The 15,266-nt window shown below is 44.9% G+C and overlaps 1 protein-coding gene and 1 long non-coding RNA gene across 2 annotated transcripts; both read left to right on the forward strand.

Annotated features, from left to right (window-relative positions):
* The first annotated feature begins 287 nt into the window (after window positions 1-287).
* Window positions 288-5,428, forward strand: LOC144454449 (uncharacterized). The gene is made up of 2 exons (XR_013482829.1): window positions 288-2,831; window positions 4,355-5,428. It is a non-coding gene; the product is annotated as an uncharacterized LOC144454449 (long non-coding RNA).
* Window positions 5,429-10,982: 5,554 nt separating this feature from the next.
* On the forward strand, window positions 10,983-14,744 carry LOC144454420 (uncharacterized). The gene is given in 4 exon segments (XM_078146289.1): window positions 10,983-11,162; window positions 13,895-14,175; window positions 14,177-14,371; window positions 14,456-14,744. Coding segments are annotated over 4 exon segments (945 nt in total).
* Window positions 14,745-15,266: the final 522 nt, after the last annotated feature.

Raw genomic sequence — 15,266 nt, forward strand, 5'->3', positions numbered from 1 at the left:
AGCACAGAAGCAACTTCTCTGCAACTCGGGTCAACACCACCTTGCCCAAGATCCAATAGCCAGAACGTGAGAGAAGGTGGCCTTGACCCCAAATTTCTCTGGCTCCAGAGCCAGCTCTCTGTCCTATTCCACCATGTGTCCCTTGATCTGCATGTAAGGCTGGACCTCTCCCGCCTAGTCTACCCACTTCAGTGTAACTGAGAGTGCATAGGGCTTGGACCATCTCTGCAAATCAATCAAAGTCATTAGGTCACTCAGAAATTCTTAGGAAATGAAGCTGGGGGGGGGGAGAGAGAGTGAGAGGGTCTGGACAGGAGAGAACCAAGCTGTAGCACAGAAGGGAGGTAGCAAGGACAGTCATTGACTCTACAGGTATCTCAGAGCACATGCCCCAGGAGGAGGAAACTCCCAAGAAAACCTCAAGCCCTTTCCTCAACTTCCCTTCCCAATGCCTGCCTATCCATAGATACTGTTCTGGCAAGAACATTTCTGGGTCAGGCTTCTTGATTTCATTAGGCTAAGAAAAAACTCTCCCTCAGACAGTGTCTTAAACTTCTGAGACTATTCTTGAAGCACGTGGGTCACGTGTCCTGGGGAAGTTTGCAAAAGTCCAGCTGGAGACATAAAACAAAATCCTGTTTTGACAAGCTAGTCCCCTGACCTTCTGTGATGCAGCATCCTCTTTCCTCCTTCTGTCTGCTTCCTGATGTGGAAATCCTTGCCTTCCCCTTCACTCTCTGCTAGAGTGACTCATGCCCATCCTGCATAGGAATGCCCATTCCATGCAAGGTTGCTGAAAACCATGCTCAGGGCTCCCTGACTAATTGGAAGTGCTCAGTGCAACCTGTGCTCTGAGCCTAACAAACAGCAGCATTTCTCTCCTGTCTCAGCAGCACTGATTGGTCATTGGCAGCAGTACACACTCACTGGACACCTGGAAAGTTTAGTCCCATTATTTCTACGATAACCTGCTGCTGTGTTTCCAGTAGACTGGATTTTTCTTCCATCTCAAGAGCAGGGGTTAACTAAAGAGCTGTAAATGGAAATTAAGGCAGAGAGCCCAATTTCTAAGTATTATTGGTCTCTTAAACACACACACACACACACACACACACACACACACACACACACTCCTCCATCCATCCATGTTCACAGAGGCTCTGAAATTTATCCATAGACCTGGGGCTGGGGGAGGGAGAGGACAATGGATTCCCCGCCTCCACTTTGCACTAAGTTCTTCTGGAAATTCTGTCCACAAGGACTGAGTATCAGCTGAGGGCAGGGCCCTGGACAGGAAAGAGCAGGTAAAGGTAATGATGAAAAGTGAAGGATCCCAGCACGGCAGTGAGTGATTAGGGAAAATGAAGATGTAATTTCTATCCTCCTCATGAAAGTTCCTGGAGACTCTGACATTTAACCACCCTGGGGGAAGAGGAGAATGTGAATGGGGGAGTATGGCCGACCCCAAATTGAGAAGCCCTGTATTGGAAGAGCCCTTCATCTGCCACTCACCTTCTGTTGCTAGGAAATCATCGCATGAGCAGCCAACACATTTGTGTGGCTTTATGTCCATAAAGGCACGGAGGCTGGGCCTGGAGTCAGGAAGTCCTGAGTTCCAAACCTGTCTGAGACACTTCCTAGTTCTGTGATCCTGGGCCAATCACTTATCTCTGCATGACTCAGTGTGCTCAGTTATCAAATGGGCCTCAGGGTTGTTGTGGATCCAGGGAGATAATCTTTGGAAAGTGCCTGGCATCCTGTAGGTGCTTAATAAGTGCTGGTTTGCTTCTTTCTTTAAGCATTTTCCCAGACACCATATCCCAGGTTCCTCAAACCAGCCTTGGGAAGTGGGTACCAGGGGCCTCACTCCCCCTTTACAGATGATTACTGTAAGGCTCAGGGTCCCACCAAGAGTTCAGGTTTCTGAAGCATTGTCCTAAGGGAACCCTTCCATTTCCCTTCTATCCTCTGTCTAGGCTTCCACTCCACCCCGGAGAAGTTTTTTGCTCTTTCCCCCTGATCCCAACCTTGTAAGATAGCTCTGGAAGTGCCACACACAAGCATTAGGCACCAGCTGTGAGAGGCACAGAGCTGGTGAATGGGACAATAAGCAGACTCACCATCCCAGAGCTGCTGGGATTCTGCCTTGGCCTTCTTGGGCTGCTGGGGCTCAACTCCCCTCCCTGGGCTTCTGCTTTCTGAGCCTGAGAAGCTCTGGCCCAAAGACTCCTCCAGCCAGGAGCAGCCCCAGATCCTCCCCCAGGCATCTGGGTTGTCAGCACCTGGAGGTGAGAACTTCTGGATCCCAGCCATGAATCCCCAGGAGGGAAGTTGGTACTACCAATCAATCAATCATCAATCAATCAACCCTTAGTAGGCACCTAGCCTGTACACAAAACTGTGCTAAGCACTGGGAATATAGAAAGGGGAAAAGACAGTACCTGCCCTCAAGGACCTCACAGTCTGACTTGGGGGACAAGATGCAAGCAAAGGTTCACCAAGCAAACTCTATACAGGATAAATAGGAAATAATTAAAAGAAGGGAAGTACTGAAATTAGGAAGACTTAGAGCAGCTAAGCTGGGAGGGAGCCTGGAGCCTGAGTCAGGAGGCAAGTTCAAATCTAGCCACAGACACTTACTGATCGGGAGGGCCAGGGCCAGTCACTTAATCCTGTCTGCTTCACTTTCCTCATTTGTAAAAGGAGCTGGAGAAGGAGATGGAAATGGAAAAGCACTCCCATATCTCTGCCAAGAAAACCCCCAATGGGAGCAGAAGAGCCTCCCACAACAGAAAACAAACAGCAACAATGGAGAAGGCCTCTTCTACCTGGTATCAGGGACTTAACTGGGACTTAAAGAAGCTGGGGTGGTCAGAAGCCTGGGGGAGGAGGCAGAGCATTCCAGGTTTGGGACAAGGCTGGAGATGAAGCCTGGAGCTTCATGGAACATGGAACAGCCAGGAGCCAATGTCAGTGGATCAAAGAGTACATGTTGGGGACTAAGGTGTAAGAAGACTGGAACGTGGGAGGGGCTAGGTGACAGAAGGCTTTACAGGACAAAGAGACCATTTGGGGTTGGCTCCTGGAGGCAACAGGAAACCACTGGAGTTTATTGGGTAGTGGTGACCTGATCTGACAGGTGCTTTAGGAAAATCACTTTGGTGGCTGAATGAGGGATGGACTGGAGGGGGAGAGACTGAGGCAGGCACACTCTGCCCCCATTCCCAGCAGGTATTGTGTAATCCAGGTATGAAGTGATGAGGGTCTGCCCCAGGGTTTGCCTCTCTCTGAGGAGAGGAGGAGGCCAGGCCTTGGCACCAGCTGGGATGTGGAGGGTGAGAGAGAGTAAAGAGTCTAGGGTCACCCCTAGATTAAGAGCCTGAGGTGTTGGGAGGATCTCTGGTGCCTTGGAGAGTAACAGGGAAGGAGGGCTTAGGAGGAAAGAGAAGGAATTTTATTGTGGACATGTTGGGTTCAAGATGTCTGTGGGGCATACATTTGTAGGGGATCCAGTTAGAATGGCTCCATGTGGGCACAAATTTTGAGGTTTCTCTGAAATTAAAGGGTGGAGTTTGGGATAAAGAACTTTGCCTTCAGAGATGACACCCACCTTCTATTTTGACCCTGCCTCAACCTCCCACAGAAGTTATAGTACAGGAGATTTAGAGGAAAGAGCCCAGGTCAGAGAGTGGATTTTCTCCTCTAGGGAAGGCAAACTTTTTAAGAGTGAGAGCTGTCCAAGGTTGCCTTCTCCTGAAGCCTCAGGGGGAAGTCTCCCTCAGTGAAGGAGATCTTCCTTAGTCCATTGGTCTTTTTCCTTCCCTCTTCAGAGGAGCATGACGTCAGGGAGGCAATGCCATGACATGCAAGTGAATTGGGATTTAAGTGAGGGAGGGTGTGCAAAGTCACCAGCCTCGCTTTCTCTTCTGGAGCTATCCGGGTTCAGATAGAGATCAGAACAACTGGAGATGGCTCAGGATGCAGTGACGGACCTTGGCCTTTTGAAGCTAAGGTCTTTTACAAGTCTCAGTTTGACTGAGACAACACCCATTCACTGATTAAGGCGTAATAAGAAGTAAGGCAGAAAATGGCCTCTTTACCTCACCAAAAAAAAAAAACAAACAAAGAAAAAAAAAATCGATCTGGGAGGAAAAGATCCCAGGGTTTTTGGCCAAAACAGAAACAATTTTACATTCATTCTGAGCCAATCAGGGCTCAAATAATGACCAAGCAGGGCTTTGCCAGAGACCTATTGTTGGCCAATCAGTGAGAGCCAGAGTAATTTAGGTGTAAGTCTGGTCTTTAAGAAAGAAAAAAAGTTTCATAGACTAAAATTTACATTCTTTGTGGGCAGGTAAGGGCATGATACCCTATGTGGAAAGAAGGAAGGAAGAGAGAAAGAGAGAAGTTATGTTCCCTAACTGACCAGTTCCAGTTTGGCCCAGTGTGCAGCTCCTTTCTACTCATCCAGGTTGTTGTTTGCCTTAGTTCTTGAAGAGGACCATGACTTCCGTGAGGTGATGCCCTGACATGCAAGTGAATTGAATTTAAGTGAGGGAGGCTCTGCAAAGTCACCAGCCAAGATCCCCCACTGCATCTTGGGCCATCTCCATTTGTCTTGATCTCTGTCTCGCCACTGGCCCCAGATGGCTGCAGAGGTGAAAGTGAGGCTGGTGACTTTGCACAGCCCTCCTTTGTCCACGCAAAAGCGGCAGTATGATTCCCTTCTGAAAACATTTTAGAGAACATTTCTGGTCACACTTAAGTTGGACTATATGCCTCTGAGGCCCCACCCAGCTCAGAGCTTCTGTGGGCAATTGATTCTGCTCTGTGAGCTAAACTCAAAGGGCAGCTGGGATCTCGACTGGAAAAAAGCAACCTTGTTTGGAAGAAGACCTCAGTACAACTGGAGTGCCTGGGTACAGCCTGAGAAGCTTCTCCTCTATCTCTCTGCTGGTCTCTTTAAGGAGGCAGGACTTTCCACTGACTATGTTACCCAGCACACAAGGTGTCAAGTGCCCTGGGTGCCCTCGCTGTTGGGGGCTCTTTTCTTCCTTTGAGGAAGTCTGAGAACTCTACCTGGGCAGCATCTTCCACCCACCCCAACCTCAACTCCAACCTCTTCTGATGGAGAAGTTTCCAGATCCTCTTAATGGTGTAACATGAGAGGATTTGACCAGGTCTCACAGTCTGCTGTAAAGCAGCAATCATGAAAAAGATGTTGGAGAATTTCCTCTGACCCTTCCTCCACCCTTAAGGGGGACCTCATCATGTCACCTCATGTCTGGATGGGTGGAATGGCCTTCTGATGTTTTACATGACTTTGGATATGTAAGGACTAATGTATTTCTTGCCTTCTCAATGGCCATAGGAGGATTTGGATGGAGAAAAGGAATTTGGAATGGAAAATAAAACATAATTTGAGAAATAGTCTTCTGATTGGCTTCTCTGCCCCACAGTCCATTCTCTACTCAGCTATCAAAAGGATCACCTAAAGTGCTGATCTGACCATTGACTTCCATTTTCATTGAACTCCATTAGCTCGCTACATAATTCAGCCCGGAATAGCCTCCCTGCCCTTTCTCCAAAAAAAATGATCCATAGATTATGGGCTGTCAATCCATCTATCATGGGCAAGTTAGATTTCTATACCTAAATGATTATATTATTCCCTCTTTGAGCCAAATCTGATGAGAGTAAGGTTCAAATAATGCTCATCTCCCTCCTTTCCCTCTACTGTAATAGGTTCTTGTGCCTTTTCCTGTAATGGAATTTACTGCCTCCTTTCCTTTTCTGCCAGTAAAAATCTCTTAATTAGATCCACTTAATCCACTTACTTAGATTCATTTAACCCACTCAATTAGACTTTTTTTTACCATTACATGAAAATCAACTTATACCCACCCCTCTGTCTAAGTATACCCCTTTTAAATTGTGTAATAACAATACAGTTCTCAAGAGTTACAAGTGTCATTTTCCCTTTTAGGGATGTAAACAGTTTGCCCTTATTAATAACATGTTGTCATTTTTTCTGTCCTGTTTACCTTTTTGTGTGTCTCTTGAGTCTTGTATTTGAAGACCCAATTTTCTGTTGAGTTCTGGTCTTTTCATCAGGAAGGTTTGGAAGTCTCCTATTTCCTTGGATGCCCATCATCTCCCTTGAAAGATTATGCTCAATTTCACTGGGTAGTTGATCCTTGGTTGTAATCCAAGCTCCTTTGCCTCAGGGAATATTGTATTCCACACCCTCCAATCTTTTAATAAAGAAGCTGCAAGGTCCGGCATAATCCTGACTGTGGTTCCATGATATTTAAATTGTTTCTTTTTGGCTGCTTGCAGTATTTTCTCTTCAACATGGTAATTTTGGGATTTGGCTACTATGTTCCTTGGTGTTTTCAATTTGATATCTCTTTCAGGAGGTGATCAGTGGATTCTTTTGATGACTATTTGGCCCTCTGGTTTCTGATTTCCTGAAAGATGCTGTCCAGGTTGTTTTTGTCATCATGGTTTTCCAGTAGCCCAATAATTTTTAAATTGTCTCTCTTGGATCTATTTTCCAAGTCAGTTTTCCACTCCTCCTCACCCCAGGACCACCTCCCAGAACTGTGACCCAGATCCAAGCACAGGCAAAGCAAGAGATTCCTGCCTCAGCACTGGCAAAGAGATCCCTGCAATCCCCCTCTGATCAGCCACGTGATTCCACCTCAGTCTGTGGGCCAGAAGCTCAGGACACAGCCCCTGCCCCGGTGCCCGCGCTCTGCGCTCTGGAACTAGATCTGAGGCCTAACTCCTCTCTCACCTCAGAAACAGACTTTTCCCACTGACCTTCTAAGTTGTCTTTGGTATTCATGGGTTGAGAAGTCTGGAAACCACCATAGCTGTCTGAGATTCAGTCCTCTAAGTCCTGTTCCAGGTTTGCTGCGGCCTGTGTGCTCACGGCGAGCAGTGCTCCTCTACATGCCTGGCACAATATACCTTTCCGATCAAACATACAGGTTTTCTTGGGCTGGAAATTTGCTTCACTCTGTCTTTTTGTGGCTCTGCTGCTTCAGAATTTGTTTAGAGCCATTTTTTATGAGTATTTGGAGGGTTTGGGGGAGAGTTCAAGCAAGTCACTGCTTTCACTCCGCCATCTTGGCTCTGCCCCCAAGAGCAGCACTTTTCTAGGGACATTATTCCCATTAACTTTACAAGAAACTCGTCAAGGAGAACCTTGATTCAAACTTCCAGTTCTTTGTTGAATCAGGCCCACAGGTACCTTTCCTAAAGAGTCAAGACCCTGAAGGAGACCTCTACTTGACCTTAAGTCATTGTTTTCATGGTCACAGCAGCAGAAATTCCAAAGCCAAACAGACAGTTGCAGCTCTCATGAATCACATATTCTTTACCCAGTGGAAAACATTTGGAAGCCAACAACATATATCCCAACTTCCAGGAAGACATGGTCTGATCCTCCTGTTTCTCTTAAGGTAAATTGTGCTCCTCAATGAAGAATTAAAGCTATTTGTATTTTTATCACTTCTGCCCTTGGCAGACCTAGTTTACCCTACCATCACAGAAGGACAAAGGTTTCAGCTGACAGAAGTCACATGGGTCATGAAGGTCATAACTTTCCACATGAATCTGTAAGTATTAAAGCAAAGAGCAAGGAGATGGCAGATTGAAGGACTGATGAGCCCCAGATATGCAGGTTAGGTCATTGGGGAAGTCACAATCACCAATTCAGAGGAGTAGGAAAGACCAGTGGCAAGCTCCTTTATCCGGCACCCTCATTATGGGAGCCTGATTGTTGCCGGGTGGTTGTAACAGGAAGGCCCAGCACAAAATCTTTGGTTCACCTGCCATGGTCAGAGAAATCAGCTTTAAATGGAAAGGAAGAGTCAAGGTTATCACAACATTGAGACTGTTCCCAGGCCAAGGGCTAAAGGCAGAAAATGAGCTGCTGTAGCACAGGACCAAGATCCTCTGGCTCTGTTTCAGGTAAAAGTCATAAATAACTTTTGGAGAAGTCAGCCTTGCAACAGAGTTTCACATTACCCATTTGCTCAAGGAGGACCCAACCAAAATCAGAGAAGTTGTGCAGATTGGAGGATAGAGAAACTATCTTCCCAATTGGGAGCAAGCTATCTGAGCTGAAGCAAAAGCAGGCTTTCCATACTATACAGGGAAAATTCCCAGAAGTCTTTAGGGAAGCCAGTGGAAATCAGGGATATCCTGAGGAGCCAGGTGCCCCTACAAGTCTGCAAGGGATCTTCTCTTTCTCCTTCCTGGAGTCAGTGGCAAAGAGAGTCTGTCACCATGACTGACTCTCTTCAAGAAACAATGAAGAATTTCTCTCATCTACAAAGACTCTTCTACCAATTCTGACCTCAGGCAAGTACCCACCAGCATCCTCTCTAACCAACTAGTCAAATGAAAAAACATGTTGTAAGTTTGGCAAGACATCTCTGTTATATAGGCAAAGAAATGGAAACCTTCTAAGGGGTGTGTGCTCTTCACCTCAGGGCTTCTTCTCAAAGGGGTAAGCAGCCCTGAATTAGGGAAATCTCACCACTTGCACCTGAGACAGCAGGCTCAGGGTGGGTGTGAGCAGAGCTGAGGCCTAGAATAAAGGCAGAAGCTTCAGAGCCTGAGGCCCAGAGCTTCACAACCCTGAGAGGAGGAGCCCAGTTGAGGATACAAGAGGCACCTGGCCTGCAATGTCTGATGGAGAATCCTCAGGCTGCCCTCAGCCCTGGTGAGTCCTTCAGGTAGGGGCTTCTGCTCCAGTCCCATTATTCTGAACCTGGGACTTCTCTTGAGCCCAGGCCCCTGAGGGTTCTGGCCCTGCTGTGGTTGGGTCTGTTCCACTCTCTCCTCTTCCCAGGTCCTCCTCACTTGACACCCCACTAGCCTCCAGGGTCCCATCTCCTGTCCTGATAAGGACCAATTTCCTGTAGCCCAAGTCCAGAGAGGTCTTGGAGGATAACTGAAGGTATCCCCTGACTTCAGAGGAAAGGAGGCCTGGCTTCTTCTGGGGCCTTATTCCAGAAAGATTCTGCAGTGCAACATCATCCATTAAACCTTGCTAAGTACCTGGCTAGAGCTGGTGATGGGATTCAGAGGCCAAAGGTAAACAGTCGCTTTAAAACAGGAGCTTCCTGGCTACCCAAGACACACAGATAAAGGAAGAGGGAAGACACAGAGAGAGAGAGAGGCAGACAGACAGATAGTCAGACAGACACTGGGAAGGGCTGAGGCAACCAGAAAGGGCTGCCATAGGAGGCAGGCCCTGGGCTGCTCCTGGGATTTCCAGCTCATTCTGTTTGTATCCTGCTTGCTATATCTTTGTTTGCACATTGTCTCCTATTAGATTGTGAGCCTCTTGAGGGTAGGGACTATTTTCTGCTGTTTTGGTATCTCTAGCACTCAGCACAGTGTAGACACACAGGAGGCATTTAATACATGTTCATTGATTATTCATGCTTAGACAAAACTTTGGGTTTTATCAAACATGCTACATCCCTATTAGGAGAATTTGGAATCTTCAGAGGATCAGACTTAGTGAAAAAAATAGATAAAGAATAAATAAAATAATGATGGAAACCTTTGTCTAGAGCCCACTATGTCAGGCCCTTTACAATTGTCACGTCATTTGACCTCACAACACCCTATGAGGTGGGTTCTAATTGTGCACTGAGGAAACTGAGTCAAGCAGAGGTGAAGTGACTCGCTCATGGTCACCAACTATAAAATCTAAGGCTGAATTTGAATTCAAGTTTCCTGAGTCGAGGCCCAGTGGTCTCTTGCTTAGAGGAATGACTACCTCACTGGCTCTAGATTATGTGGGACATTATCTTCAATGAGCAGATGAGGATGATATAACCCAATCCGTTGGCCTGGTGTCAAATGTACAGCTACTAAGTAGCTGTCTAACAGTTGAAGGCTCATCTTTTGACTCCTACACCAGGGCTCTCTGGGACACACAGGTGTCTTCTGTTACTGATGATAGCATCTGACTTGATCTCCCAGCCCCAATCTGACCAGGTCATTGTCCTGCTCAGTAAAATCCAGGGACTCCCTTTTGCCTCTAGAATGCATGCACTTTCCTCTCTTCAGCATTTAAACCCTCTCTGCTTAGTTCCAACCTACTTTTCCAGGGTTAACATTCATTTCAATCTTCCATGAAAGTCCCACACAGCACTGCATCCCCTGTCTCCAAAGCTCTGCACAGGCTATGCTCACCTCTGCCTCTAGTAATCTCTAATTTCCTTCAGAATTCTGCTCAGCCTGCACCTCTTACATGAAGCCTTTCTTTTCTCATCCCCTCCCCACAAACCTGTTTGCCTGTTCTTTAGGATAGATTTCTTTGTACATATCTGTATTCATGCTGTCTCTCCCCATAGAATGTAAGCTCCTTGAAGGCAGGCTTTTTTCCTTGGGTCTTTGCAAGAGAACCAAAAAACATACAAAACACAAAAACCCAGCTCCAGGCTGCACAAGAAATCAGAAATCACATAGACAAAGAAATGCCAACTTTCTAAGGGTGTGTGCCCTTCACCACATGGCTTCTTCATGAAAGGGTATAAACCTGCCCTGAATTAGGGGAAAGCCCAACACCTGGAGCTGAGACCAGCAGGCTCAGAGTGTGTCATGGCAGAGGTGAGGCCTTAGATAAAGGTAGAAGCTTCAGAGCCTGAGGCCCAGAGCTTCACAACCGTGAGAGGAGGAGCCCAGATGAGGAAGGAAAAGGCACCTGGCCTGTGATGCCTGATGGAGAATCTTTAGGCTGCCCTCAGCCCTGATGAGTCCTTCCAGGTAGAAACTCTGTTCTGTCACATTGATCTGAACCTAGGGCTTCTCTATTGAGGCCCAGGCCCCTGAGGGGTCTGTCCCTGCTGTGGCTGAGTCTGTCCCACTCTCTACTCTTCCTCAGGTCCTCCTCACTTAAAACCCCTTCCCCTCAACCCACAGCGCTCAGAGGTCTCCTACCTCATGTCCAGATGAGAAGCAATGACCTGGAGCCTGAGGTTTCCAGAGAAGATTCTGGGAGAAGGCAGCTGAGAGTCATTCCTCACTTCAGAGGAAAAGAGGTCCTGGCTTCCTCTGGGGGCCTCAGCTCCACTACAAGATTCCACAACATCACCCTCATCACTTCTGCTAGGTACCAGGCCCAGCTCTGGGTAATGGGGAGTCAGAGGCCAAAGGCCCACAGTCCCTATCCTCGGGGAGTTTCCCATCCACTCCAAGTAGTTGAATATTAGAGTGTTTGGGTGCAATACCGCTCTTCCATAGGTGTTGATAACTCATGTCTGTGCAAATCTTGTCCTCACACTTCTGCCTATCAACAACTCATTTGTAACTTACAGTGTTAGAAATTCACCTGTGGTGGAGGTTGGGGGGTGGGGTGGAGGGTACTGAGCAGTTGTGACTTGTCCATGGTTGCACAGCTCTTGTAGTCCAGAGGTAGGAGTTAAACACAGGACTTACTGAGTCCAAGGCCAGTGTCTTCTTCAATACAAAAGGCTGCTAGTAAATTTTGATTTAATTTGGAAGTCATATGAACTTCCTCAGGTAATTTCTGTACCTTGTCTTTCATAGTAGTTGTTATATCATAAGATATAATTATTTTTACCTTAATTTGTTTTTGCAAATAATTATCAAGTACTTCAACATCGTAGGAACAAAAATTCTTCAAAACAATGTTTCCTGATGCCTTTTGTCACTAAGTAAAACTAACTCTACCAGCCCCTTCAGTTTAACCCCTCAAGGAGAACAATGAGCCATGCTTCCACATAATTGTACCTTTCTTATGTCTTCTGGTTTTTGTATGCTAAGAATTTCAGAAATGGTGATTCATTTCCTCTAGAAACATGTTCACTAGGTCACGGGATGAGGATATCAAATTTAGAATACTAAGCATGTCATGTTCACAGATAACCTAAAAACACTTATTATTAACACGGTTCACTGTCTTTTAAATAATAATATAGTTAGCTTTTACAAAGCATTAAAAAAAATAACTTTAAAAGTCATTGCAAGACGTGGGAGACACTGGCACATGATTGCCTAGCATGGTGTGCACTCATCAGAGAAGGTGCTGTGCTCTATGAGTAAAGCAGAATCAAAATAGCTCAAAAGAAATGTGAGATGCACAAATGTAGAGGATCCACCTCAAACATTCACATTGACTATTTGTGTGTGACCTGTGGTAAAGTGTTCCAAGCTTGTACTGGTCTGATCACCCACAGTCAGACACTCTGTACCTTAACTAATGTAGTCATGTCATTTTGGTCCTCTTTGAGAATGAAGGACAACAACCATCATATGCCAGGCACAGTGCTAAGTACTGTACAAATATTATCTCATTGAGCCTCACAGCAACTTATGGAGGAAACAGATTCAGGCAGAGGTGAAGTGACTTGCTCAAATTCACTCATGTGGGAAATATCCAAGGTCAGATTTGACTTCAAGTCTTCCTGACTCAAGGTCTGGTGATCTCTCCCCTTCACTCCCTCCCTGCCTCTAGATTCTGTGGGACATTATCTTCAGTTAGTAGGTGAGGAAATATTAACCCAGAGATGTCAATGCTTTGGCCCAATGTCCAATTGTACAGGTACTAAGTGGCTGGTCTAACAGTGGAAACTACATCTTCTGAGTCCTAAACGAGGGCTCTCTGGATCACAATAGTGCCTTCTGTCACTGACGCTGGAGTCTGACTTGACTCTCCAGATCTAATCAGACCATGTCATTTTCCTCCTCAGGGAATCCCTATTGCCTCTAGAATTCATGTACACTTTTCTGCTTTGTAATTAAAGCCCTATCTACCTAGTTCCAATCTACTTTTCCAGGCTTTAATATTCATTACAATCTTCCACAAAATTCAGAGTCCTGCTTAATAGGCCTTTCTGCTGGTCCACCAACACAGGACTCCATCCCCTGTCACCAAAGCTATGCGCAGGCTGTGCTCACCTCTACCTCTAGTAATGTAAAATTTCTTTCAGAATTCTTCTCAACCTGATACCTTCTACATGAAGCCTTCCCTCATCCCCTTCCCACAAATGACCTGCTGTTGAGGAAATTGTGTTTATATTTAGATGTATTCATGCTCTCTCCCCATAGAATGTAAGCTCTTGAGAACAAGCTCTTTCCCTTGGGTCTCTGGATTCCCAATCTCTAGCACAGCACCTGGAGCATTGAAAGTGCTTAAGAGAAGCTGATTTGTTAACTGACAGGATCAGTATCTGATTTTGGATGTTCACTGAGCCCAGCTCTCCCTCTAATATTTCCCCTCATCTTCTTCATCTTCCTTGAACTCTCATAGGAAGTTTTGGGAAGTTCACATGGATTGCATTGTGGAGTCTCAAATCTATTCTCTGATCACTCCTCATTGTTCTTTCCCTATAAAAATTTCTCCTGAGCTCTGTGTTCACTATATGTAGTGGTCAGCCTTCCCTCCCAGCTCTATAGCCTTTCCCTACTTTTCCCCTGAGTTCAAGACTGTTTGAGAGAACTCAAAGCCATTCCCTTTTTATCTATCATTATGGCTAGGTGCCTGGCTTCATTTCCAGTAGAATAGTTACTATTCCCCTAGAAGATGTCACAGGGAAGCTTATACATTTCTTTCATCTCTTTCAGACTGAGAGTCTAGATCTAAGACTAAGGAAGCAACTCTACATTGCGAATTTCTGAGGAAGAAAAAAGAAAAAAGATTAATCTCTGTGACTCTTTATGGAAAAGTAGAAACATGTGAGGACTAGTTGTGGAGGCCTCAGGAAAACAGGATTTACATTTGCAGAATTTTATGTTCACTCAATTTAGTAAAATGCTACAAATGTACCCTGGAGAAAAACTTTCTACATACACCCAGGAGAGGAAAGCTTTTGGTAAAAGCTGAAGTGTTATTTTACATCAGAGAATTCATGTTAGAGAACAACCTTTGAAATATAATGAAAGTGGGAAATCTATTAGTCAGAGTTCAAACCTTATTGTATCTGGGAGGACTCATACTGCAGAGAAACCATACAGATGTGATGAATGTGGGAAAGCCTTCAGTCAGAGTCCAAAACTTGCTGCACATGAGATTATTCACACTGGAGAGAAACCTTATAAATGTGAGGAATGTGGGAAAGCCTTCAGTGACAGTTCAACTCTTCTACATAAGAGAATTCATACTGGAGAGAGACCTTATAAGTGCACACTGTGGAAAATCCTTCATTAGAAGCTCAAGACTTATTTTATACCAGTTTATTCACACTGGAGAGAAACCTTATAAATGTGAAGAATGTGGGAAACCCTTCAGTTGGAAGTCAACACTTACTGCACATCAGAGGACTCATACTGGGAAGAAACCCTATAAATGTGAAGAATATGGGAAAGCCTTCAGGAGGAGGTCAACTCTTCTTGTACGTGGGGGAATTCATACTGGGAATAGACCTTAGAAATGCATTGACTGTGGGAAAACCTTCATCAAAAGCTCAGTACTTATTTTACATCAGAGAATTCATATGGGTGAGAAGTCTTGCAAGTGTGATGAATGTGGGATAGCCTTCAGTCAGAGTTCAAAACTTACCGCGCATCAGGTTATTCACACTAGAGAGAAACCTTATAAATGTGATAAGGGTGGGAAAGCTCTCAGTCAGAGTTCAGACTTCCACATACATCAGAATGTTCATACTGTTAAGAAACCTTATAAATGTATTGTTTATGGGAAAGCATTCAGTCAGAATTCAAACCAATTGCACATCAGAGAATTCGAGTGGTAAAAATTCTGATAAATGTAGTGACTAAAGAAAGGCCTTCAGGAATACTTCAGAATTTATCTTCTCTCAGAAGGTTAATACTGGAGAAAGCCCATGCAATTGTGAGGAATGTGGGAAAGGCTTCTGTAAGTATCCAATATATCCAATGATATATTGATCATTAGAGAAATAGGACTAAATGAAGGTCATACACACACACACACACACACACACACACACACATATATGTTCTATTCATGTGAGAAAGATTTAGATCAAAATACAAGTCCTTTTCAACATCAGAAAATTCTTATAGAGGGAAAACACATAGCTACATTTAGAGACATGCACATATAGTTTAAATCGATTTTCACTGAATTTGTTTCTTATAAGCAACAGAATAATGAACTCCATTTCTTATTTCATTTGGTAACTCATTTTATATTTAATAAAATATTTTAAACCATTCACACTTATTGTTTTCACAAATATATTTGATTTTCTGTTATTCTTTGGTAATTTTATATAGAATTGATATTTATCTGC

The sequence above is a fragment of the Phascolarctos cinereus genome, unplaced genomic scaffold (assembly GCF_003287225.1).
Source record: "Phascolarctos cinereus isolate Bilbo 61053 unplaced genomic scaffold, phaCin_HiC Scaffold_726;HRSCAF=1367, whole genome shotgun sequence".
In the NCBI taxonomy this organism is placed as follows: domain Eukaryota; kingdom Metazoa; phylum Chordata; class Mammalia; order Diprotodontia; family Phascolarctidae; genus Phascolarctos; species Phascolarctos cinereus.